General features: G+C 39.9%; 1 protein-coding gene across 5 annotated transcripts in view; it reads right to left on the bottom strand.

Annotated features, from left to right (window-relative positions):
- Positions 1-26,836, bottom strand: part of NTRK2 (neurotrophic receptor tyrosine kinase 2) — a 202,918-nt gene that overhangs the window by 86,154 nt on the left and 89,928 nt on the right. The window contains exons 13-14 of one of the 5 annotated variants that reach the window (XM_086628707.1): positions 24,708-24,776; positions 23,803-23,840 (exon numbers count right to left, since the gene is read on the bottom strand). The exons of the other annotated variants lie outside the window; for them this stretch is intronic. Coding sequence (XP_086484833.1) covers positions 23,803-23,840; positions 24,708-24,776 — 107 coding nt within the window. Of the gene's footprint in view, positions 1-23,802; positions 23,841-24,707; positions 24,777-26,836 lie in introns of those variants that run through there. 5 annotated transcript variants of the gene reach the window in all.

Raw genomic sequence — 26,836 nt, forward strand, 5'->3', positions numbered from 1 at the left:
TCTTTTGTCATTGTTTGCTTCCACCACACACGTGGTGATGGCAAGGAAAAGTGACCGTTACACATTTCTAGACATTAAAATGGGATAATGAATAGAAACTCATTCTGTTCCTCAAATAATTTTTGTACTACTCCCAAGACCCAATTTTGTACAGTGAACTATTTTTTCAATCAGTATAAACCACAAAGTGCTGCAGATGAAAAGTAGTTCTATAAATCTATTTACTCAATTAGGCTAACTAGTGAAAACTAGTCTTCTGTGTGATATGAAGCAAGCTGCAGGTATATTCAACTCTCTGACACAGGTGAGGAAAACCTGGAAAATGAGGTGATTTCCAAAGCGATTCCTGGCAGTACAAAATAGCTTAAGAAAAATTCAACTCTGGGAACTTTTTGCTGTGCCACTTAGTGATCTCTCTCACTTATCAGCAAGTAATCAGTTCATGCGATGGTCTTTGGAAGTAGTTGTTCAGGTTCAAAAATCCTATTTCCTGCATATTTCTTCTCTAATTAAGAACTCAATAGATGGAAATTTTTGTGCATTAAAGGCAATTGAGCTCACATCCTTTCAAATTTCCCCTTTGCAAAGATCTTTTTGGCAATGTGAACAAACAGGTACATACGCTGTTTCCACATTTGCTTTTTTGCCAGACTATCCACTTACCATAAAGTTACATTTCATTTTTTGAATGTGCTAAGCCACATTACAATTACAGGCCAGCAGTGCAGCTGGCTATGACTGATATTCTAGTAATGCAAAACCATTTTCCAGGATGCAAGATGAAGCCGTCACCTGTGCTGACGAGAAGCTAGAGCTGCCTTCTTCTGAATATGTACTGAACTCAAGTTGAAGGGTAATTTCTTAAAGCACCTTAAAGTGCAGTTTCATCCAGATGAAATGAGGTCACTGAATTACTTGTCAAAGGCAGATGAGCATGATAATTACCCTCAGTCACTTATAACTGATTCTGTTTTTTATAAAATCTACTGTTGATTTCACACCTGAAATCTTCAAATTTTAGACAAAACATCTTTGGTAGGAGTGAATATCGTGGGTTGTCAATAGCCATCAGCTATTGCCAATAGCCGACTCACAGTCAGCTTGAGCTTTTAAGAAAACTCCAGAGGTCTTCTCCATCTTCAAATGTCCTGCTCAACAGCTTCACCTAGTTTCATTTTTAGACCATATTTCTTAATTTAAGAAGGCAGAAGCTGGAGTCAGATGAGCAACGGTGGCTCGCCTTGGAGAAGAAACATGAGAGCACGAATTCCTCCTCTCTTTGATGTTGAGCTAAAAACCTGTCCATTTTGCATCACCTAGGCCCAAGAAAACTCTGTGTACAAAAATCAGCAGCTCTCTGAAAAAGTAATGACATCTAAGAAAACCAATTATATTTGAAACTGACAAGCTATAATCATAGAATCATAGGATGGTTTGAGTTGGAAGGGACCTTAAAGATCATCTAGTTTCAATCCCCCTGACACAGGCAGGGACAACTTCCACTAGATCAGGTTGCTTAAAGCCTCATCCAGCCTGGCCTTGAACACTTCCAGGGATGGGGCAGCCACAACTTCTCTGGGCAACCTCTTCCAGTGCCTCACTACCCTCAATATAAAAAATTTCTTCCTTGTATCTAATCTAAACCTACCCTCTTTCAGTTTAAAGCCATTGCCCCTTGTCCTATCACTACATGCCCTTGTAAAAAGTCCCTCTCCAGCTTTCCTGTAGGCCCCCTTTAAGTACTGGAAGGCTGCTATAAGGTTACCCTGGAGCCTTCTCTTCTCCAGGCTGAACAGCCCCAACTCTCTCAGCCTGTCTTCATAGGAGAGGTGCTCCAGCCCTTGGATCATCTTCGTGGCCCTCCTCTGGACTTGCTCCAGCAGCTCCAAGTCCTTCTTCAGTCAGAGGCCTCAGAGCTGAAGGCAGTATTCCAGGTGGGGTCTCACAAGAGCAGAGCACAGCCAAAATAATAAAGCCAAAATACCTCCCACATTGCTAGGCTGTGCACATGGTTTGGGGACAAGCAGAAACTTCTCTTACTGGACATCCCACAGAAAACTGGAGACAATCAAACACTGCTGAGGTGGGGTCATGGTTTACCTTCACTAGTGCCAGCACTCCTCCCTGAAACATAACCCACTTCTGTGCTACCTCTAGAACAGTGCATCTCTGCACTGTCCTTGACCTCAGTAGTGCCAACAAATGTCAGTTTCTTTAGGTTTAGAAATAAAATTTAACAAAACTAACTCTTTTCAAGGTCTGCTGCTATTTCTGGCCGGGAGAAGGAGTTTCATGATTATAAAATACAGCCCTTCCTGCTGCTCCTGTCACCATCAGAGTCTATGCAGTTTTAACACACATGCTACGAAGACCTATCTACATTACTATTTGTTGGAGTTATGTTTTGCTTTGCATTATTTCAAACTTCTGTTAATACTTAGGTAGTTGGCTGTGGCAACACATTTAACTACTGGCTGACACTGGAATAATCTACATGACCTTCCTGTGTATCAAAGTACAGAAAAAGTCCCAAAATGAATAATGGCATGGCTCAGCTAAGCATGCTCAGGCGAAAAATAAAAAGGTGAGGCTCTCAAATGCAGAATCAGAAAGAACATAAGGGGATTGTTTGCACCTGGCATGACCTTCCTCTGGGAACAGGGACTGGCCTATGCTGGGACATGATGATACCACACCACCAAGTCAAAAGCAGGACAGCGAGTGCATGTCACATCAGTCAGCATCACCTCTGCAGAATTTCGAGGCCATACTGAATCTTCTCTCTTTTTCCTTTTGGGAGGGGTGTATTTTTTCACTAGTTAAATACCTTGTTCTGAAAAAGTAATTACACAAGATTTCTCTTCCCATGAGACTCCCATATTTGCTGTAGATTCTAAGTTGTTCTTTTCCGCATGATTAAAAGGTAAGTTTTATGCTTCAGCAAGAGCAGACATTCAATTTTTCCTGTTATCAAGCTAGGATCCAACTTTCTTACCAGAACAGACTTTTTTTTAGCTTAACTCTTAATCACTGTCTTATCTTTCACTCCCTCCGGAAGACAACTCATCAACCACGGCTTGGCACACTTTTTTTCTGACTAAGGTGCTGTAAGCTTTACTTTGTATATTCCTTAGCATTTCTAAGTTCAACAACTGTACGCAACTGTGGTATCGAATCATGTTTATGCAATTCTATTAGACTGGATAAGAGAGTCCAGCATAATAGACAGTAATGGAATTATAGAAGCATTATTTTATATTATTGGTCCTTTAAAATGCTGCCAGCCGAATACAGGGAATTGAATTAAAAGGCATAAATAGGACACAAGGAAAAAAATTCAGAGCCAGCTGAATAAGCTTCCTAAAAAGAAAACAGTTTAGTCTTACTTTGATTGGTGGAGCTGTTCGAAGTAAAACTAAATTCTTTTGCAAATCTAGAGTGGGCTTATTGAAACGATGGTCTTTGCTTTGCAGCTGCTGATGCTTTTAATGAGGGAAAGCTCAAAGCAAGGTGCTCCTATGCTTTCTCAGCAGTTCAGCTGTAAGGAACAAAAGCATTTCTTGCCCCTCCTCACCCTCTAACCAACTCTTCTTGTCTCATATCCCTGTCTTTGCCAGGTCCCCAGAAAATGGCCATTAATCTTAGCCTCAGCGAAGTAATCTCAATAGTCACTGTCACACTCATTGCGAAACAAGTATTATGGGGTTAATCCTCCTTTGTTTGCAGTGAAGAAAACACAAGAATAAGATCACTCCAAGCAACTTATACCCAAGTCCATCCTGCTGAAGCACACTGCTCTTCACAGCTGAAACAGTGCATGTCCTTCTCTCCCGGTGGAGCACAGCGAACCAAAAACCACATTGCAGACATCAAGTCTGTGACTCAGAAAACTGAGACTTGCCAGGCTTGGGTGTTATAGGATAAATAATTTCACATCTTCTGACAGGTACCATTAATCTGTTTAACTGATTTGCACCCACCAGTGCTTGTTTAAGCTTGTACTCAGTTGCTTCTTGATATATGAGATGAGGAAAACTTCCTGACACTGCCCAAGAAGTTCGGTTCCCATCCAAGAGCATGCTCCCAGGAAGTCAGGGGAAGCTGAATGGAGAGCTGGAGAACTTCTGCACACCCAGCAGACAAACGCCTCTGTTCCCTGTCAGCATGCACTTCTAACAATCTCTGAATAACAGATGGAAGGGGGCTCCTTGGAGGTCTCTTGCAGGATTAAGGGGCTGTAAATAAAGGTTTAAGCTCAAGAAGCAGCCCTTAGCAGTCTGTTCACTTACAATCATTGCCAAACAAAGTAGAGACATTAGTTCGAAAATCACGATGAAGCCACACCACTTTGATGTAACATTTCATTTAGATGATCAAGAATTCAAGGTGGTTTACTTCCATTTTCATGTGAAAAATCAATGTTTTGTCTTTCGTCATTTGTTGCAGCTTCACAAGCAGACTAAATTGTGTTATCACTGTATTGCTTTCATACACAGCAAAAAAGTGACAGTGCTGGATTATTTTCTTTCCTACACAGAATAACTTAAGTAACGCAAACCTTTGAGTCTAATGAAATTATAGGTACATTATTCAGCTTTACTGTACCAAATTTTCAGTGTTGTTTGGTGTCAGAAGGTCAGCCACACTGACTTAAATGCCTTTCCTCTAAAAAGCATGTTCCTCTTGCTGGAAAACTCCTTTCAAATGCCTGACTCCTCCAGAGAGCGACAAGCATGCAATCTGGGTAATAATTGCTGAAACGACTGCACACAGATTTTAGCCACTAAAGCATTTCATCAGGTCTTTTTGTTGTGGCTTTGAATCTAAGAGCCACAGCTGCATATTTGTTCACTTCGGTTTTATTCTGGAGGGTGACTGTGAAAGAATCTCAGTTAGCTCCTTTCAGCTGCCTTCTTCTCACAGCCTGGTTTATATTTCCCTGTGTGCACGCACTCACACACCCCTTCACGCACAAGCCTAGAGCATTCCAGAGGTCATAGTTTCCACAAGAGAGGTTTCCAAATAGGGAGGACTCCCTAGGATAGCCATGGGGACCCTATCACAATGCAAGCCACTCCCCGAAAGCCATGAGACCTACAGGACACAGGGACAAAGACACAGGTGTCTAGGTCTGAGACAGACTGGCAAGGCAGTTCACCCAAGAAACCTCCTTTGCAGCACTGCAAAACCCTGTAGGAAAAAGGATGAGGTCTCTAACATGCACTGGATTCGCTAGTGCTGTCCATGCAGGACAAAAGGTAGGTGACCTCCCTCTGCCCCGGCCTCGCTCCCGGGCTAGCTCTCCCCAGGGATGCCATTAGCAAAGCCCCAGCCTGCGGCACAAAGGTTGACGATTTCTTTCTCCTTTCAGCCAGAATGGCAGCCATTTGTATAACAGATCTCACAACCTGCAATCTGGTACGCATCTTCAAACAGATAAGCATCATAACCAATAAATCCCCACAGTTTGTCCTCAGTGAGGTACATGCTACTATTATTCTCAATTCGGAGCCAACAGGAGAAGCTCTGCACAGCTAGCTGATTTGCCCTGTGCTGCAGGTGGGATCTTGGTCAAAGTCACGACTAGGACCTGGGAGGGACTGCCAGCCCCAGCTGCCAAATCATGGAGCCCTTCGGGACTTACAGCTCACCTTTAGCTGTAGGATAAATGGTGGCTATACAGCTGCCCACTTTTGCAGTATCTGCAACTCAGATGATGTGCCCTGTCACAAAGAATGAGGAATTTATAGCCTCTCATTATTGGTAGTCAAATGAAACACAGACCTGAGTCAAAAATCTAGCAGGGATATAGTGTATTAATAAATACGAATACGTGAGCCAGAGAAGTAAGGATACAAGGCAGAAGAAAATGTGAAAGAAGGAAAGAAAAAATGATTTATCTTTTTTAATATAGATCACCAAGACCATTCATTATAGCCACCTGCAGGTTTGGATATCTCGGAAACATGGGTAAAATTACAATCCTTCAAAAGTACTACAGTGAAAAATCACTGCAATGAGAAAAAAGATCGGCTGGAATGCACTTGTGGGCATCAAGCAAAAAAGAATAATTCACTCAAAATTAAATCCTTGTTGCCTTTCATTTCATTTAAAAACTATTTAATTAACAATTGCTTCCCTCCACACTTCTCATAAATAATTTACGTGTCAGCATTCCCATTCCTAGGGCTGGGAATGAGATCCTCTGTTGTCTAGAAGATAAATACAATGCGTACAGAAGCAACACAAGTACCCCCATGTGTCTTTGGCAGAAAGTCTTTATCTGAGAGAACAGCAATGCTATTTGGAGGAGTCAACTTGAACAATTTTCTGAATTCTGTTTAGTTAGACACGGTTAGATGATATGGCAGATATGCCAGATTGTGGAGAAACGCCCCCTGATATTAAACTTGCATTTGTTATTTGTGTGGTGGTGTTTTGTTTTTTTTTAAAAAAAGCATTACTAATGAAACTATTTCTGTTCTTTAAACCCTTCCTGATTATTTCTTGGAGTACAGAGACACTATCTTCAGGTCTCTCCCATTCAAGCAAATCAGCTGAAAACATGATATGGAAAATTCTCAAAATACCCAAGAGACCTGAGGAAAAACCGAAGAATTGATACTTCTTTTATCCTAAACAGAGGTCTGAGGAGTTACATGAGGGTAGCCTTCCAATGGAGGAGAACAATCTTTATTTCATCCCTATGCTGGATAGGAACAAAAAGTTGCATGACAAAAGTGGATCAAGAAAGACTGAGGTAAAATGTTAGGAAAACATTCTCAGGCACTGGAATTGCTCTTACAAGACTCGAAAGTCTCCACGTCTGGAAATCTTGAAGCCACATCAGGAAAATAACTGTTGGGAAAGACACAGATATAGTAGATACAGGCTCAGGACAGGGAAGAATCTCCCAGGTTCCCTTTCAGCCCTAATCTTCAATAATGACAAAAAGGTAGACCTTGAGTGGTCTTACAGAAAACACTCTGGATTCTTCCAATGTTGATTTATGACTATTCAGAAATGAATGAGGCCTGTAGCTCAACAAATACATAGCATTTATCAGTAAAGTACATACATTTCACTGCATTAGCAGGTTACTTTTCCAGGCTGCAGAATCAAGATAGGTTTAGTCAGGTGAGAAATACATCAGTGATGTACGGATCCACAGTCTACAGTGGGTTATTCTACCAGAACACAGAATTGTTTAATTGCATTCTTTACGTACAATTTAGTTCAGTAGGATTTTCCCTCTTAATTGTTTCTAAAATTTTCATTAGTGGAAGTGTTAACTGTATGACAGTATGCCATCAAGTTTTGTATGATCTTTTTATTTTTTGTGAGTGGAAGACTCTTACAGGCCTCCAAAACCACAGAAATTACCAAATCAACACTGTCTTACATCGAAATATACCTCTCAATTTGTTCTCAACAAGCATTCCAGTATAATAGCTTGCAATTAATTTTCCATTTACAGCCACACTGGCTAACCTTAAATGTGACAATCTGCAAAGAACCAAAACTAAATGATTACACACAATCAACCCAAACGTCATACTCAAATTATAAACACCTGCAGATATCTGGCATTGCTGTTTACTCAGCTCTCACTGAAATGATCTTGAGTTCAACTAAAGCTTTCTTGGACTTGCACTGACTTGGACTGGACTTGGACTTTATCTCCAAACATTCCCCATCCTTGGAAACAGGTTTTGAAAATGAAATTCAAAGGCCCACCTACACCCGAAGAGGAGGGTGTAGGAAGATGGTGAACTACCACTCCACTATCTATTTCTTGTCAAGTAGTTCACTCTCTCCTTGCGTGAACAAGCTTTGGGTCTTGATGGCCCAAATTTTGCATGTGCTCGGGAGACAGTATTTGGCCTTTGGAAGAGGGCTGCTGGAAGGGCAGGAGTGTTCAGCACAGACGACAGGCATTTCAAAACTGTCCCTCCGTGAGCACAAAGCAAGAAAGAGCTTACTTTCCTTCCTAAGCATCAATGCCTGGCATTTTATTCCAATACATGTTACATTACTTAGCGACAGTGAAAGTGATTCCTTTTGCGTCTCTGCCACAGCACCCACTTCAGTGGCTTTCTCTAGTTCCCTGTCCCAGGAGCACTCAGCAACTGCACACCTTGCTGGCCTTCAAACAGAGATCATGGTCCCAGCTCAAAAAACCTTGCTGGCCAGCAAGAGAATAGCCAGAACGTTCTTCTGGGAAGATTTTCAGTGCTCAGCAATCACGTGTCTCTAGAAATTCATGAGATACTCAAGTGAAGCATCTGCCATGTTCTCCAATGTGGAAGAGCCTTAGCAAGGGACTCACTCTAGCATCTGGTGGGTTTATCCACTTCTAGGAAATCATAAAGAAAAGAAAAGCAATCACTTTCCATTAATCACTTTCCATTTTCACGGTTATAGACTTCTGGATTATGCTCAGTTAGATCTTTTGGAACACGTTTAAAAAAAAAAAATTCACATTTGGAGACGAGAGAGAGCTCAACAGACTGCTTGGAGAAATATTCCTGCCAATACAGCTTCAGATCAAAGATGCAGAATTGCCTCCAAACACCGCCATTCTTTCTCCAAGCACAATTCCTAAGGTAGTGAAGCCTTACATACTCAAAACCTTCTTCAAATGCAGATCTAAAAATTACTGCAGTGGAGCAAATGACAGTCATGGATAGAACAGCAACTTGTCAAATTTCTGTCCCAGCAGCATCACTCCCAAACTACGGAATTAGCTGCACAAATTGACTGACCTGCCTCTAGATGTTGATCCTCTACTGCCGTTTACAGCCACCTCCTCCTCCCTGCCACATGATGCCTCATCTGCTGGAGATTCCACTTCTGCCAGCTTTCCTTGAAATTGTCTGTATGGTAAGAAGGTAAATCACCCAGACTCAAATCTATTTGCGTCATACCATTAGCTCAGCTGTCCCAGAGGTGGCCACACTCTAAACCAAGTTCTGACAGTTTTGGTACAGCAGATTCGAAAATAGACACATTAATTGTGAAACTGGTCACAAAACTGGTCAAGAAACCACAAAGAGGTTTTGCTAAAATATTGGAAGCATCACTGTTTCTATTCTGCAGGGCTCTAAATAAAGCAGTGTTTCTCATTTTTCAGGATGCTGCACGTATTTTCATAAATTACTTCTGCATCTTCTACTACTTCTGACTACTTTACCAAGTATTCACCTGTAGCTTCTTTCTGATGTGCCTCCTCTGTTTATTTGCTCACTTCTTCCTTTATGAAGAGTTTTGCCTCTCTCAACTGATTCTCTCTCAACCACCTGGCTAATCTATCCTCTCTTTTTATAACATCTCCCTGGACTTCTTAAATCTGCAGCTTCCTATCACCTTGTAATATTCTGTTCCCAATTGTCCACATGGCTTCCTGCAATGCTGTAATTTATGTGTTAGCATTAAATAGCATTAGTACTTGTTAAACTCAAGTATTTTAGGGTGATACTCATTTATTCTCAGTATAACTTCCTCCTTTACCAAAAATTCAGTCATGCTGTTTCTTAGCAACAGATTTATCAGAACAGATTTGCATGGAAATCAAATACTTTCAGAAAGGAACTGCTAAAGGAAGCTGATAATATAGCCTTATTCTGACCACCATTAAAAGCAAATACTACAAAGCAGAAAAAAATGGTTTTGTAATTCTGTATGTATCTAATGAACACATGTAGAACATTAGCACCAACTGAAGTAGAAGACCATATAAACTTCCCTAATTAGTGTATCTCTGACTTGATCTGCAAAAATAATCTTCTTGCCTTCAAAGACTGCAAAACAAACCAAACCATGCACAGCCACAATCCTCTAATGCACTGGACTAGATTCAAAATTGGAGTCTGCAATGGTCATACACAAACAGGTCTCAAAGGACCAGACTGCAAAAGGCAGACAAGTGCACTTCCTACGTGCACGAAAAATGCACACTCTCACTTCAAGTACACTAATACTAAATAACCAAGAACTGGACTTCAGTGCAGGAACATAATCGCTTAGTATTTCATTCTCTGGGGCCCACACATTTATACCAAAATTTCAGTGAACTGAAAGTTTTTCATTTTCACATCTACTTCCCCCAAAGATTTTTCTACACCTTACTTGACTTTGCCAGGTGAGGTTTTTCTTTTTTATTTTTTTTTATACAAAATAATGTGCTAAGCTCCAACTAGCTAGTTCATCAAAAATGTGGAGAAAAACAAATTTGGGGACAGGATGAAAGAGTGAAACCGAGAGTAATTTATTAAATTGACAATGATGCAAAATCCCTATGAATGACAGTGGAATCAGGACTGCAGTCTTCGTATTAAGAATGATGACAACCTTTTTGGTAAATGAAGTCTTGTGCTGCTGTGGCACTTAGTTGTGTCAGTGAAAGGCAGCATCTATAATATACGGCTGCACATGAATTATGTTATGAATGGGTTAAAGTAATAGATCTGTATTATTCTCAAGAGGCAATGCCAAAAAGGTAATTGCCCATATTTGTACCACTACATTACAGAGAATGACAGTTTCATGTCTTCCTAACGTTTAACGGAAAATCTATAAAATCCATTTCTCTTTCTTGCTGAGAAATTAATATAGGACCAAAACCTGAAATTCCAACTCTGGTCATGCTCAGACAAAACTCCCACTGACTTCAGTGGGAGTTTTGCCAGGGAGAGGATTAAAGACAGTGCGATTTGCTGCATGCCACCAGAAATGTAAAAAAGCTACAGAGCAAGGTTTTCATGATGGTGCTGCTGGGATTTAGCAAGATTTTGGTCTTTCACCTTTCAGTCACACAGTCACATGGACTTGCAGAGGAGGGACGGATGCGAGGCGGACAAGCCATCTCGCAGGAGAGCATTTAACGCTGGGCTGGGAGCCAGCAGAAGTGAATCCCTCCCGCAGTATCTCCCTTCCCTCCTCCTCTTTAAGGCCTGACAAGAAGCAGGAAAGGGGCAAAGAAGCAAGCCTGGATCCTCAGCAAACAGCACTAGCTGGAGGCAGTGCAGCACACTCATCATCACAAAAACCTACTGGAGCCATTCACAGTCATCTGTGCTGTTCCAGCACTGGGAGCATGCCTGGGCGCACACCCCTTTGGGAGGCTTTAAGCTGGGCTCTGTGCCACAGAGATAAGACACCTCAGAGGAGAGATGGCAGGAAGCAGCCAACACGCAACAGCTTCATTTGACTTCTGCCAGTGGTGGCTGGACCACCACATCCATGGCCAAAGGAGCCCGTTATCCCTAGGGAGGTACCTGGCTTTGCAGGGAGAGGATGCCACACTGCCCTGGGGTCCTCAGGTTTTGCTGGCTGCTCCCTCCACTTGGTCATGTTACCTTAGATGGATAAAGAAACTCATTTTTAAGAAATACACCGTTTATCGACTGAGTGGTTGGGATGGTTTTGTTCTCCAGTACAGTTTCCAGAAGCATTAGAATTTGGTTTGTTAAGACAGTGTCAGCTTTTCTTACTTTACCAGCCAATTTCACCGTGCTTTCATGGTGTGGTAGCAAAACCCAAGGTACGAAGACAGGACAACCTGAAACAGTTAAGTCATCTAAACAGCCCACAAAATGAAGCAAAAATTAAGTCCTGAGCTACTCATCCATTTAAATTTTTATTCAAAAGCAAGAATAATGTAGGATCTCACTACAGATGTAATTTTTTTAATGAAACTTCATTTTCAAAAGTATGATTACAACAGATTCTTGACGTTTTAGACCACTAGCAATGCCATCTGACACCAATTTCATTTCAAATTGCCAAGCAATTATTGCTAAAAAAATAGCTAATATTCACACCCAGGGATATTTCTTATAATGCTTAATGAAAAGCTGTATGTTTAGGGACCACCATCACTTGCAAAATAAAGATCAATACAGTACTAATGATTCAAACACCAGCATAAAGATGTTGGGGTCCTGAATTTAAAACGAGCTGGCCCTGTTGAATTAAACTCACTGATCTGGGTTCTAAAGCAAATTTCTAAGTATGTATCATATATAAACTCATTCAATACTAATAGTGAAAAATGAGATTACTTTCTTCACTCTGTTAGTAACACATGACTAAAACTGTAATATATAGCGATATTTTACACCTACATAATCTCTTAAAAGATCATTTTGTAGAAAAAACAAAACCACAGATAAATACAGATCTTACATGGAATCTGGCTATTATGGATTAAACACCACAAAAGCCTTACAGTTTTGGAATTAAAATTGCGTGGCTTCATTTTCTTGTCATTTCCTTTTTATACTAAATGTCTGGCAAGATCTGAGATGTTTACTCCTACAAACGTTCAGAGGCAATGAACTTCAAGGTTTAAAATTTACCATTCCCAAATAGTAGGGAGTAGTAGTACTTAAGACCGGCAAATACTGGAAGTTGTCCTCTTAGCTGACGTGAATTGGTTAAAGGATCGAACTCACACCTTTCTCAGTCTCTACTGATTTTGAGTTCCTCATGGTTTCGCATGCCACGCAGATATATTCACTGCTGGACAGACTGATCTGTTAGCATTTTACAGTTGCATGGCATAAACATAAACGCAAGGCAAGGAAAAACATGGGAGAATCCGGCCGCACAAGCCACGCACTTTCAATTGCGACGTGTAGGTAGCGATAACAAAAAGTTACAGAATGCTAAAGAAAACAGCTACAAATTACTCAGGGAAAATTTAATATGTGGTACACTAACAGCCCTCCCTAGAATCCTGAGGCAGATAAAATTACTTGAGTAAGAGAAGGATGTGACTCTGGGCAGGACCACACACGCACGCACAATTTCTCCTGTCTGTAACTGCAGTGATGACAACAATTTCAGACGAATAAATGCCCCTGATTTATTTTATAGGGGAATACAGTACTATGCTCTATCTGGGGTCAGAGCCAGGGCTCTGCTGTAACCAGGCAAGCATCTGCACAGACTCTTTGCATCCTGCAACATGCAGATGGAATTCCTTATGAATGCAGCAAGTTAAAATTACATTTATATTCTGTATTAAACAAATAAATCTCACAGTAGCTGGATTTATGGCATCCGAAGCAAGACCTGCATGTCTCCAAATGGTGAAAAAAACACTAAAAGTTTTTTGAAATTTCCACTCCCCTCCTAGAGACGACCAAACCCTTTGTAATTAGACTGACGACAGGATAACTCCGTCTCCCTGCCATCAATCCTCAGCCTCTCTGCTTCATCTGCCAAAGGTTGCCCTTTCTTGGCATGAGTATCTGTCCCCTGGCAATCACTGATCAAACTGCTATCATGTGGGCCATCTACAAATCACTAGCGGTTACTGCCACTCTCACCATGGGCATAGTTAGGACCAGAACCCAGGCGCAAAAAATGTTACAGCCTCACAGTTAGGAACAACTGCCCCCCGTTGTTCTAATGACAGGTAACAACTTCACCTGGGTCCCAGGGTAGCCGAGTTCAGCAGCAAGAGGGCTATACATACATTTAGATTCCAACGAAGTGCGAAGTAGCAGCAGGGAATGGAAACTTGGCGTCCTCTTTAGAAAATAAAAGCAGTTACAATAAATCTTTGCCTTCCTCTTGAAGAGGCACGTGGCCCTTCACGCTTTTTTTAACTCAATGATGAAGAGTAATAAAGTGTGACTCTTTACCTGGAAAGAGATTATGCCAACTCCCAAGGGAAAACCAATGCTGACATACAGGAAGAGGTAACCACACAGCAAGTAAAAAGTTGGTCTCTGCACGTTTTGCTTCAAAAACCGTACCTCAAAGGCCTGGTGGTTACTGAAGAAAAGGGAATGCTCAGGCAATTCACAGACAACTTACCTGATCTTGATTCTTTCTCTCCTAAGCAAACAAATGCAGAGTTGACAATCTGGGTCATATTTAAAAAACATTATGTGAATTGGAAAATGAGACAGTTGAGTAATTAGTAATAACACAGTTACTGCTTGTGTGGTAGAAGCCTTCACAAGACCCATCAGGGACTGAGATATCTGTCACTGGGCTACCTTGTACCCAGAAGACAGACTTCAACAAGACAGGCAGACAGATATATTACAACACAGAGGTAGTACCTCAGACTGCCAAAAAATTACTTTTGGCTTGTAAAAGATAAAAGTAAGAGAGAAATTAACTTCCTAGGTCTTTCATTTAATCACCTGACATTAATAGAAAAATCATTGAGCAGGGCTTACCATGAGGAAGCCAACACTGATTTTCTTTCATATTTTAACTTTTGTCTCTCGTATTTATGGTAATATACACTGTTTTGAATCTGAATGAAAATGGGAGTCTTATGTAAATGTTTTCTTCTACAAAGCATAGACTTATCAAGACTTCGCATTTTGTTCTAATTCTAATAGTTAATCTGTACAGGTACATACAGTCCTTGGATATTTCCAATGAGTCTTATGACACTTAACAGAAGTGAACCAATATCTTATGACTATGTATTAATCAGGTTCAAGTGTGACAGGAATCTCTGACATGGCTAGCTCTATTGACCTTCACTCTGAGACCATCTCGGGTAGAAGAGCGTGAGCTAACTTACAAGGTCTGACCTCAGCACCATGCTAGGTCTCATGAGGAAGCATTACAATTGATTACGTGGCATGCATCTTTAGAAAAAGAAAGGGGAATGCTGGTTTAGGCAGCAAGGTCTATGTTGGGATGTCTGCTGGAGTAAAGACATTACAAAAACTCAGCATGGACTGACAACAAACTGAAAGAAACGTTACCCAGCCCTCGGACAAAGGTTTATATAGAACTAGTTGTTTTCTTGGATCATGTTCCCTGAGGCAAGGATGACGCATCCACTCCTGAGGCACTATTGACTTCAATGCTGTGGACATTGAAATTGTGCTAAAAACCTTCCAGGGGAAAATGTGGTGACTCTTCACTGGGATCACACTACTCTTCAAGAAACTCCACAACCAATTACCCATCTGGTCATAGTGAGTTTCACTACCTCCAGTTCTCTAACTGCTCATACCTAATATTAGCTATTAAGAATTACTGAGGAAACATGATCTGCGATGTCGTCAACAGATGGTTCCCAACACAGACTTGCATATGCTCCTTTTGCATATGGGAGCATTCCCAGCTCTCTTGGGAAGGTGTCATGGTCAGAACAGCCAGTTGAATACTCTGCTTCTTCTGGATGTGTAAGTAGCACAGTATTTCCATGTGGCAAGAATAAATGCAGGTATGAAAGACACTGCCATGTTCATATTCTAACTTATTCCAGGACACTATCTGGGATTTCACAGACTTCAGCCTCTTCAGGGATCTCCTTCATAGTGTACAAAGGGATGAAGCCCTGGAGGTAAGAGCCCAAGAAAGCTGGTTAATATTCAAAGATTATCTTCTTCAAGTTCAGAAGCGGTGCATTCCAACAAGGAGGAAGTCAGGCAGGAACATCAGGAGGCCTGCATGGACGAACAAGGAGCTCCTGGACCAACTCAAACAGAAAAAGGAGGCCTACAGAAGTGGAAGTAAGAACAGGTATCCTGGGAGGAATACAAAGAAATTGTTTGAGCAACCAGAGCTCAGGTTAGGAAACCTAAAGCCCTGATAGAATTAAATCTAGCCAGGGACATCAAGAGTGACAAGAAAAACTTCCATAGGTATGTCAGTGATAAAAAGAGATCTAGGGAAAACATTGCCCCTCTCCAGAAGAAAACAGGAGACCTGGCTACCCAGGATATGGAGAAGGTTGAGGTACTCAATGACTTCTTTGCTTCAATTTTCACTGGCAAGAGCTCCAGCTGCACAGCCCAAGCCCCAGAAGGCAAAGGCAGGGACTGGGAGAATGAAGAACTGCCCACTGTAGGAGAAGATCAGGTCCAAGACCATCTAAAGAACCTGAAGGTGCACAAGTCCATGGGACCTGATGAGGCGCAGCCGCGGGTCCTGAGAGAACTGGCGGATGAAGTTGCTAAGCCACTATCCATCATGTTTCAGAAGTTGTGGTAGTCTGGTGAAGTTCCCACTGACTGGAAAAGGGGAAACATAGTCCCCATCTTTAAAACGGGAAAAAAAGAAGACCCAGGAAACTACAGGCCAGTCAGTCTCACCTCTGTGCCCAGCAAGATCATGGAGCAGATCCTCCTGGCGACTATGCTAAGGCACATAGAAAATAAGGAGGTGATTGGTGACAGCCAACATGGCTTCACTAATGGCAGATCATGCCTGACATATTTGGTGGCCTTCTACGATGGGATTACACCACTCAAAAAAATATCCAATACATCACAATTTCAATATGTTCTTCTACTTGGTAGATCATTTTTTCAAATCTAATATTTGATATATTTTATATTGTTTGAATACTTTCTTTCAAGGAATTGTATCTAGCAGCTTAATCAATATCACAATTTACTTGTAAAAGCAAGTCTTATTGAAAGCTTCTCTTGAAAAAAGAATGGAACTTTACTTGAGCCTGTTTCGAGGATACAGCAAATTAGTTCCAAAAGCATATTTTACATAGATGATGATAAAAAAGCATATGTGAAAAATACACTATATAATATCATAATTGTGCCAATAGGTGAAAAACTCTAAATTTCCTAAGGGAATACAAAACAGATTTGGTACAATGCTCAGAGATATGCTGAGCTCCCAGAAGAGAAAAATGTGATGTGACCAAGCATTTCAGAAGCAAGAAAATGAATATGTAATGCAATATCCACATCTGCTATGGTATAAATACAGCAATCAAATTCATGGGAAAATATGGCATGCCCTAATAAAAAGCAAAAAAGGGAAAACCTTGGGCTTAAACTGTGACATAGGCATTTCAATATTCCTTTGTACTCTGTTTCATTAGGTCTGTCAAGAAATCCAGATGGTCCAGGCCAACAAACAGAAGTACCAAAGCAAAACACACCCTTCAAATCACAGCACTCATGTTTCCTCAAAATAGTCTGGAAAATCTGCACAGCTTACTTGAGTATTCAACCAACCAACTTTTTCTACTTTAAGTTCTGAGTAGATGAAGCATGGCCTGACACGTAAAACTTGCTGTCTTATGGCCAACAGCCGAATATGTAGTCATTTGATCTCAGTACACACACACTTGATTGAATGCTAAACACATATACATTTGAATTAAATTAAATAGAAATAAAACTATTGCAAATGGGTTTTTTGGGGGGCAGACGGTGTTTTTTAAATAGGATAACTTTCAAGATGCTATAAAAATATAATTAAGGAGTTGAATCTCACTGTTCACCAGAAAACAAGAGGAACAATAAGCACATTTATAACAACAGATAACAGGTGAGGAACTCCAAGATTCACATATTTTCCAATACACTGCACAATTACTAACAAAATACTAGATGTGATCAATTTACAGCGAGTGAAAGACACAATGATAATGAGTTATAAAACTTTATTGGGCTCTTAAAAGTAAGTTCAAGTACATTTTTGTAAGTATAGATTGTCCAAACTGTTATGGTAGTACCTGGGAATAAAAACAATGATTGTCTATTATTTACAAGAAATAGAAACCAGTTTAAACATGAAGAATTAGAGGGGAGAAAGACAGAAAAGACTCACAGCTTGCTGGATTACAGCAAACTTTTTTTATGATGTGACGTTACATTACAGTAGAAGCAATTTTGTGCTATCATTTAAAATGTATTTTTTTTCAACAGGTGCTTAAGTTCTATACTTTGATACCAACTGAATTACTCTCTTCCTATCTTGAACTTCAAGGCCAGGTTGGATGAGGCTTTGGGCAACCTGGTGTAGTGGAGAGTTTCCCTGCCCATGGCAGGGGGGTTGGAACTAGATGATCTTTAAGGTCCCTTCCAACCCTAACCATTCTATGATTCTATGATTCTAAGTTCAACCTGAAATCTAAGAAAGACCAAGGAACACAGGGCTCTGAATGGCAGTGGAAGACATTTCAAATATATTTGACAAAGACTGTGGTCTCGGGTTTGTGCAGTGGCATGGCAGCCTGACTCTGCCCTCATGCTAGTAAAGCCAGTAGTATCAATGAAATAGCTGTGTGAGAAAAAAAAAAAAATCTCAGGAAAAAAAACAGGATTTCTCCTAATGTGGACATGCCTGAGGAGTGGGCCCTACACTGCTTACATCAAGAAAAAATCAAAGCCATCACAAGAAGGCCATGACTTTGCCTTCTACTTGCTTGAATATCAGATAGTTCCCTGAAATCCTATATCACTGTTCTTGTCATTCCAGCCAAGGAACAAAGTTACAGTAAAAATGTGTATGCAACGAGGGGAGTTTCCTCCTATATTAAGACATAATATGCTTAGTAACACTGCTGTGAGTCGTTGCCTCTAGGGACTACGGAGGAATTGCCCTCTTCAAAATGAAAGCAGCTTGGCTCAATGCTGTCTGCAACTCTGCTCTAGACCAGGACATGTGTTTAGCCACCACACTCCTTGCAGCTGCAAAAATACAGCTAATCATGGAAGGATGCTATTAAAATTAGAAGGATATAGCACATCCATATCAGAACAATACACACCCTAATGTGGGCTCTTTCAGTCTTTTGAGGAAAATAAGTTAACCAGTTAAGCTTGAGGTTTGATTAAAAGACATATTCTACAAGTTTGATCATACAGTCTATATGCTTGTGGAACTAAACAGCTACACTTATTTTGAATTAATGCATCATTTTCTGTCTTCACAGCAGATTTAATTTGTATGTACAAAAGAAAAACAGAACAAATGAAAGTCAACTTCAAAAGTTTGGGGATATACATTATCCCATGGAAGTCGGACAACAAAACGAGCTGTGAAACATGTGAAATACACAGTACCGATGTTCTCTGTGCTTCCTATAATGCTGTATTTATACTTCTCAATGCTTCCAACCATCCATAAAATCTTCCTGTGGAGATTAGATGACAAAATCTGGCATAACGTGGGCCTACACTATAATCTGGAATATTTTACATCTTCATATAATGACTGCAAAGCCCCTCAAAAAGATATTTGAAGACCCTGCACACTTGCACCCTATGGAGAAGAGAGCTTTCTGCAGCTCATGAAGGAAGATGTTGATCTCTCTCAAGATCGGAAGAGAAGGAAAGACAGACCACTGAAAACTGGAAGGAAGAGAAGAAGCCAGAGAGAATGATGAGGAAGAAGAAGAAGAAGAGGAAGAAGAAGAAGAAGAAGAAGAAGAGGAAGAGGAAGAAGAAGAGGAAGAGGAAGAAGAAGAGGAAGAGGAAGAAGAAGAGGAGGAAGAAGAGGAAGAGGAAGAGGAAGAGGAAGAGGAAGAGGAAGAGGAGGAAGAGGAAGAAGAGGAAGAAGAGGAAGAACAGGAAGAAGAGGAAGAAGAACAAGAACAAGAACAAGAACAAGAACAAGAACAAGAACAAGAACAAGAACAAGAACAAGAACAAGAACAAGAACAAGAACAAGAACAAGAGGAGAAGAAAATACTAAAAACTTTCAGGTAAGCTTCTGGAGTTTTCTTTTGAAATGAACATGAACAAAATACTTAGCTGCTCAATCCATTAATAACTTTCAAATTATATGCAACTGGAAAAGGATGGCTGAATTAAAAAGATGTCAGAAAGGATGCATTTTTCAATCTGTCTCATAAAGGCTTCCAACTTTACAAACCATTTTCAAGTTTTTAAGCATTCAATCAGCTGCAAAGTGCTGGTCCTCATGATGATGATTAAATGACAACTTACCATGGATGGCTGGGTGAAGGGACTGAGAAACTGGACCCTTGTATGAATGCTGTTGCATAAAGAGCCAGTAGGAAGTGTGCCAGTCATTCCTACATGGCAAACTTCCATAAGTTTTTTAGTCTTTGAAAAACTTTACTTAGGGATTAGCTGCACCCTAGGAAAGAAACAGATTTCTAGTGCTTCTGCTGGCAGTCAAAAAAGAAAGAGCAATTCCTGTGAGAACTATTTGAAGTATAATTGGTTCCAACTAGCTGTCCACCAGTTTTCTTGGCGCTGTCTGCTGCCCCCAAGGATCTTGCTCCCACTGAAATGAATGGTTTTCTTCACTGCTGCATGGGAGAGATCCAGCTGGTAGTCAAAGGCAGTGGAAAGGTCGGGGACTGCCTTGCATAGATTAGGGCACTCAGACACACACATATTGCCATGCAAATGCATCACAGCAGCCTGGCCGTGAGCTCCTATGACTCCCATCAAAAAAAGACATGGTCCCCAAACTCCTTTCTGTAGGAACAGCCTTGATGAGGACCCCCACCTTGACTGGCATGGCAGGCAGCTGCAGCAAGCACGACACAGGCCCTGGGCTCTGCCTGGGAACAATGCACTCATTTGCAACATAGACTTGGCCACTGGTCAAACTTCCACCAAATTCAACACGAACAGGTTTATTTAACAGACCGGATGATATGCCTTGCCTCACACCAAAACACCCCCAGCAGTGCTTCCTCTTCAGTCTTCCAACTAATCTGTCCATCAAACTGCTCAACAGCTTATCTCAGTACTTCTCTGAGTATATTAAATGCCAATTTAAAGTAAATTCTAGTATAAACAAACCCCTTCTAGCAGAACATTAGAAATATGCTTTTATTTTAGTTTCATGTCTGGCACAGTGAAAAAAAAATAGCAACTCTGCCTTTAGACATTTCATAGCCTTTTTTTATTGCTCAGTGAAACAATATAAAAGCTTTTTAATGTCAAATCCTGGATGTTCAGCAACTTTTACCATGTTAATGGCTCCTGCACGATTCTTAGTTTGAGTCTCACTTTATTTTAAGGAGGTCAAGAATTCGTAATTAACTGAGCCCTTTGTAAACCAACACCATTTGGGCAGATCAGAATCTCTACAGTTACAGGCAATGTCACTTACAATCAAGCTGAAAGACAGGAGCTAGTGGGTACTATTATTTCCACGTTAGAAGTTTAGCTGCCTTAGCTTCAAGAGGCTCTGTCCTCATACCAAAAAGAAACCATTTTAGGAACACATAGTCTTTTTCCATCAAGCATTAAACATTTGCGTTAAGACATTATTAGTAACAAATCATGTGCTGTAATCCATAAGGTTCTGTGAATATCTGCATCAAGTAATAGTGCACTGAGTGGCTAATATAAAAGATATAGTACAAAATATGTAAGAAGGATATTCTACTATATATATATAAATATATATATTTCACTGGTGCATAAATCAGTTGTGGTTTATTAAAGTTACCTCCACGATTACATAAAATCCAAAATACTGTGTCAGTACATGCTGAAATATTTGAAGGTCAAATCTACTCCTATACCATAAAGATGAACTGCAAAGTGCTACAAAATAAATTACAAAAATATCACGTAAAATCCCCAATCAATAACTGTGCATATTTATGCATATAAATATTATGAATCAGAAAGAACTACCTTTAAAAATTAAATATTTCAAAAATCAACTGCCAAATTCCAGCTCTGCAAGTTTGCCTTTTCCCTGCCAAAAGAGAAGAGTTCAGATTCTCACCTCATTTATTGGGCAATAAATTGTGAATACATAACTGAAATATGTTGACTCCATCCCAGCAAAACTTAAGACTGTAATCTGGGCTACTGGGTCAAGCTCTGTTCATGATCCAAATTACATTTGATGTAACTCCACTGACTTTAGTTCAAATATTGCTAACCTAAATGATTTTCCATTGATTTAGGATCAGCTCAATGGCATCAGATATTATTTCAACAGGAGGAGAGATTCATGGCTAAGCAAGAAGTCTGACAAGAAAATAATTAAAAGGAAGTTAAAAGAGAATCAGTAAGCAGAAGAGAATGGTAGTATCTCTCCACAATAAGACAATGTCCACATAGACTCAGGGAGGAAAAAAGGCAGACGTTCCTAACATTGCTTCTGAGGAACAGCAGAACACTTGTTGACATTTAACTTCAAACAGGAACTATGACGGATATCCTTAATCGCTGCCTTCCCTCCTCAGACAACCACAGCATGTGCAGGGTGACAAAGACACCACAATTCCTGGGTCATCAGTAGACTTCCAGCTCTGTCCTCTTCTTTAATGAGGGGAGAAGAACACATCTTTGGGACATATTTTGGAGAAATGAAGAAACCACTTTAGCAACTGCACTCCCTTTCCCTAGCCAGTGGCAAGAGAAAGGAAGTATCTCACTACATAGGCCTAGAAGAATGCAAATGTGGACATTCTTGACTAATAAGGATATTTCCAAAACTTGAGCACAGCAGGAATAAAGAACTTGGATGCGAGAGACTGGAGAGAACACAAGAAAAAAGTCGCAGTACTGAGAGTCTTAAAAGGCAAGAAGCTGCTAAGTATATGGAGATAAACCAAAAGAGTCAAGGTAGTATTGTATAAAGAGAGGGATGGTATATGCTGTAAAAGACCACAGAAAAAGAAAAGACAACAGTGTTTCAATGGAAGAGTGAAAATGCCTGAAATTAAAAAGACCAAACAATGAAAAGCAAACACAAGAGACACAAAACGTTACCATTTTTTATTTTTTACTAACCGTGACTGTAAGTTGAGAGGTGTCCCTGCCCATGACAGGGAGGTTGCATTAGATGATCTCTACGGTCCCTTCCAGCCTATGCCATTCTATGATTCTAAGGATCAAATCCTTAATTTGATTGTAAAATCAAACCCTAGCTCTGAAATGTAATAAAAATGCATAGAAAATGTAAGCATCTGTCTCAGTCTTGCTCTTAGTCTTTGTAGGTAACTCTCAGTTACAAATTCAGAAATTTCATCTTTCTTACAATGATTCCCTAAACTGAAAAGATCAAGTCATAAACTCAGGGTTTGATAGGTAAATAGTATGAAAGTGAATGTCTAACACTCTATCTAAATGCTGTTCCTTCTCTTGCAAAATGCTTGTGCCTTCATTTAGCTTTAGTTGTTATAGGAAACTTCTCAGAAGAGAGTAGGCTCTCCTCTGAAGTATACTGAAGCATACTTTGAAGTATACTTCACAGTTAAATATGAACAGTTAAATAGGCCTGCAAGTATACAGTCTGAAGGACCGACCTTGTAGTGTTGTTATTCTTGCTCTTGGCTCAGAATCAGCATTCCAGCCTACTAAAGATTTGTACACTTACTCAAACTTACGGACTATATTGAATAAGCACGACCTAACTGAATGTGTAAGTGATGGCACTGGTTTAATACCCAAACGCCCTAACAAACAAAAGTATTGCCACCTTTCTGTACTCTCCACCTGCCTGGTAAAGTCAGTGGAACCACATACACAAACGAGATTTGCAGGGCCAGCTCTGCAAATTACCGCTTTAGGATTTAAGGCCATATCCTGAAAATATACAAGAACTTACCTTTCAGGATATGAGCATTCCCATTGAAATCAATGAGTTTACACACATGCTCAAATTAAGCATTTGTAGAAGTTTTGCAGAGCCACTAATGCAATAAAATAAAAGCAACTTTGCAGTTCACCTTTGATAAATATTATTTATAAAAACAACATCTTTCCAGTTAAGTTCGAACAGAAAAAAAATTGACAAAGGAAACAGTATAATGTAATTTCATCTCGATGTCATTTTGGAAGACACAGTGAGGACAAGGCAACAGGAAAAAGTGTGATAGCTTATTTCTAGACTTTCTTGAGTTTTATAGCTGCCTCAGGGCTTGGCTTCACCCTGCTTTTGCAAAAACAGCTACTGATTTGAATGTATTTCTACAGTTCTCCAAACACAAACAATGCCTAAAAGAGAAGTCCAAGGGAAGTGGTACTTCACTGGGCAAGAACACTGTCCACTCCCTTGTGTGCAGCATACAGCTTCCACAAGCTCAACAGCCCCTTTCTCATCTTTTCCTTATTTCATTTACCCATCCAGTGGGATCTTATGAAATAAAACAAAACCTAAAAGAAATAAAATCAAATATGAGAAATCATGCTTTAAAAGAAAGTCAAAGAAAAATTAATATAAAAGTCCAAACACAAATGAATACTTGACAATCAAACACATAAACATAAAGTGCATTTAAAGCGTACATAAAATATTAAATTAAAAAAAGTACATGAATTTATGAAAACGACAACATTAGCTCTATCTTGTGGCCAACAATTCTGTTCATTTGTCAAAAATGTGTAAGGCGTGTTACTCATTTGTCTTTAACATATCAGAATATTCATACTGAGCTGTAACACAATAAAACCAGAATTCTCCAGCCAGGGACTGTACTATGCATGGGCCAGAAAAACCTCAGTCAGGTGTCCTGCCTTGGGCAAAGGCCTATGGTAAACAAGACTGGGAACATAATCAAGTTCTCTGTCTTTGGTCTGGCCCATCGACTAAGCGAAGGGAACCCCGCTATACCACAGAGTCACTGTTGGTACAATACCTCTGTCATCTTTGTTTCACACCTTAGCTCTGTGCACATCATCCCTTCTGCCTGCTCCAGACAGGCTCCTGCCCTTAATGTCATTAAATGACTTTGTAATGGCAGAAAAAAGTGGAGCTGGGGGAAGTACTGGTTAATTATCTTAAAAATTATTGTTCCTAAACATCAACAGGAACTTAAAAATCAACACCTATATATGATGGCACATTGAAACAAAAGTAAAAACCCTTGTTCTGTTCTGAGAGGAAGGAGAAACTCTGTGCACCTATCCCCCCCCAAATGTTACCCGACTAACTAACGTTAAAGAAGGTTATGTTTGGCCCTGTGTGAAATCCAACTATCTGACCCCGTAGGATAAATACTTCCTAGAACAGCATTGTCTTACCCAGTCTGTTGTTATCTGATGCAGTTGAGTTATTATGTACATCACTGTTGACAGTCACCATTACTTGTTCTAATGACATTTGAAAAAAAAACATGTGAGAGTTGAACTATTACCCTGCAAATGTAAACTTCACCAGTAGTTTTTGTTTGCTTGGGGTTTTTTTTGTACCTTGCTTTAGTAAGTTCTCAATTATAGAGTGAAAGCTTATCTATATTCCACGGCACTTTAAACAACAAGTCAGAGCCAAATCTTGATCTGCCTGAAATGAATGGGACTTATCCTATCAATTTCAAGAGAAGTTGAATTTGACTGTTAGTAATCAAGTAACAATGACTAATGCATTTACATTGCATTTTCTTGCTTGTTCTAACCTTGAGGCACTCTTAGTACTTCTACCCTGAAAGTAGGTAACGGCACATTCAGAAGATGAACATGCTAGCTCTGAGCCACCGAACATTTCCAAAAGGGTGTGGCAAAATTCCTTTTCTCTGAAACAATTGATAAGGTTTAGTGTAGGGCGTCAAGAAGAAACAAAGGGACCTGGCTAATTCACAGACAAAAATATAGCATCAGCTGGAAGTGAGCATCATCTCAGAACAGCAAGGCTTCTGCACAGTGACTGTTACACCTGGAAAGGAAGGCTCTAGGCTAGACTGACATTGAGAAGATGAGTTTCTTACAGTCATATCCACATGCAGTGACAAATATCTTAAGAACTTGTGAGGAACACTACGTTATTGTTGGAATCTGTGCTCTCACGGAAGCTTACATCATTTGGGTCCTTGCTACTTCTACTGCCTCCTCTCACATACATAAAATATCTTAAAGTGGATTAATATAGTTTTGCCATACCATGAAACTCTCAATGAGAGAATTCAAAACCAACATTGTATCATTGAAAATTCAGTTTGTCACACAATGTATTAACATCACTGCCCTAAAAACTTACTGTAATGTCAAGAAAAATGCACAGCTATAAAATATGTTGACCTTCGTAACTGCAAATGCATGTTGTAAACTCTATGTAACAGAGTTTGAGGAAGACTGAGGATATGTTTCTGCACGTGGTACAAAGGTGGCAGGCTTTTCCAGGCATTTCTGCAGTATTTTTACTGAGTCACTGGAGTTAATCACTACCTCCTAAGTAACTTTCTAAAGGATGTTTGGAAGTTACAGGTTAGATGGAAAAGAGATGAATCATCAGGGTTTTGGCAGTCAAAAATTTAAAGTTATTGCACAGTTGCTACCCTCCCTTCAAATTTCCTAGGCCATTCAGACCTTCTCCATGAAATTTTGTTTTCTTAAATCTGTGAGATTGCATACATTCTTGGACACTAAATCAAAAGACAGATATATGTATTTATATAAAAACACACACCTACACCACACTTTTATCAGCAAAGCAAATCCTTGCAAGTGAAAGCTTTCTGGCGTTTTAGTTTGTTCTTTACCTTGTCTGCTGCAATCACAGTGAATCACATTGCAATGTTTAAAGCCATCTCTGAATTTTCATTTGGGAAGTTGTTAATCAGTGGACTACTATTACGTGTACAGTACTATGGAAAACACAGGTAGGCAACAGATCTGCTTACATTCTTAGTTGCATCTGTAAGTATTATTAGTAATTCTAGTAGCCAACAGTGATGTCTAAAACAACCAGTACGGAAGAAGAATCAGACCTACAACCTGAGCAGTCTACAGGAGTCAAGAAGACCACAAGGGAGTCATGCAAGTCCTATTGAAGGCACAAGAATGAATCACAACAAATACATCTTTTAAAGGAAAAAACGGCTAATAGAAAGGAGTAAAAAAAAAATAGAAAAAAAAAGTTAAAAAAAGAAGAGTGACTTTATTCACTGCAACATGGAAAGCAACCATGTAAAGTATGTAGAAAACAAAAGGACATAGAAATACAGAATAATTGCGGGGCAATGGGAAGGTGAGGGGGAAGTAGGAAGGCTCTGACAGGACAAAGGTGAAATAGAGCAAGAAAAAAAGACTGAAATATAAAGTCGCAGAAACTGAACAGAAGTGCTTTAAAAAAATGATTCCAGGAAAAGTAGAAAAAGCTCCAAACCCATTACGCAGCAGGCAATCTGGACTTAATTTGTACACTAGCTCTCTGACTA

This window comes from Tauraco erythrolophus, chromosome Z (genome assembly GCF_009769465.1).
Source record: "Tauraco erythrolophus isolate bTauEry1 chromosome Z, bTauEry1.pri, whole genome shotgun sequence".
NCBI classification, from domain to species: Eukaryota; Metazoa; Chordata; class Aves; order Musophagiformes; family Musophagidae; genus Tauraco; species Tauraco erythrolophus.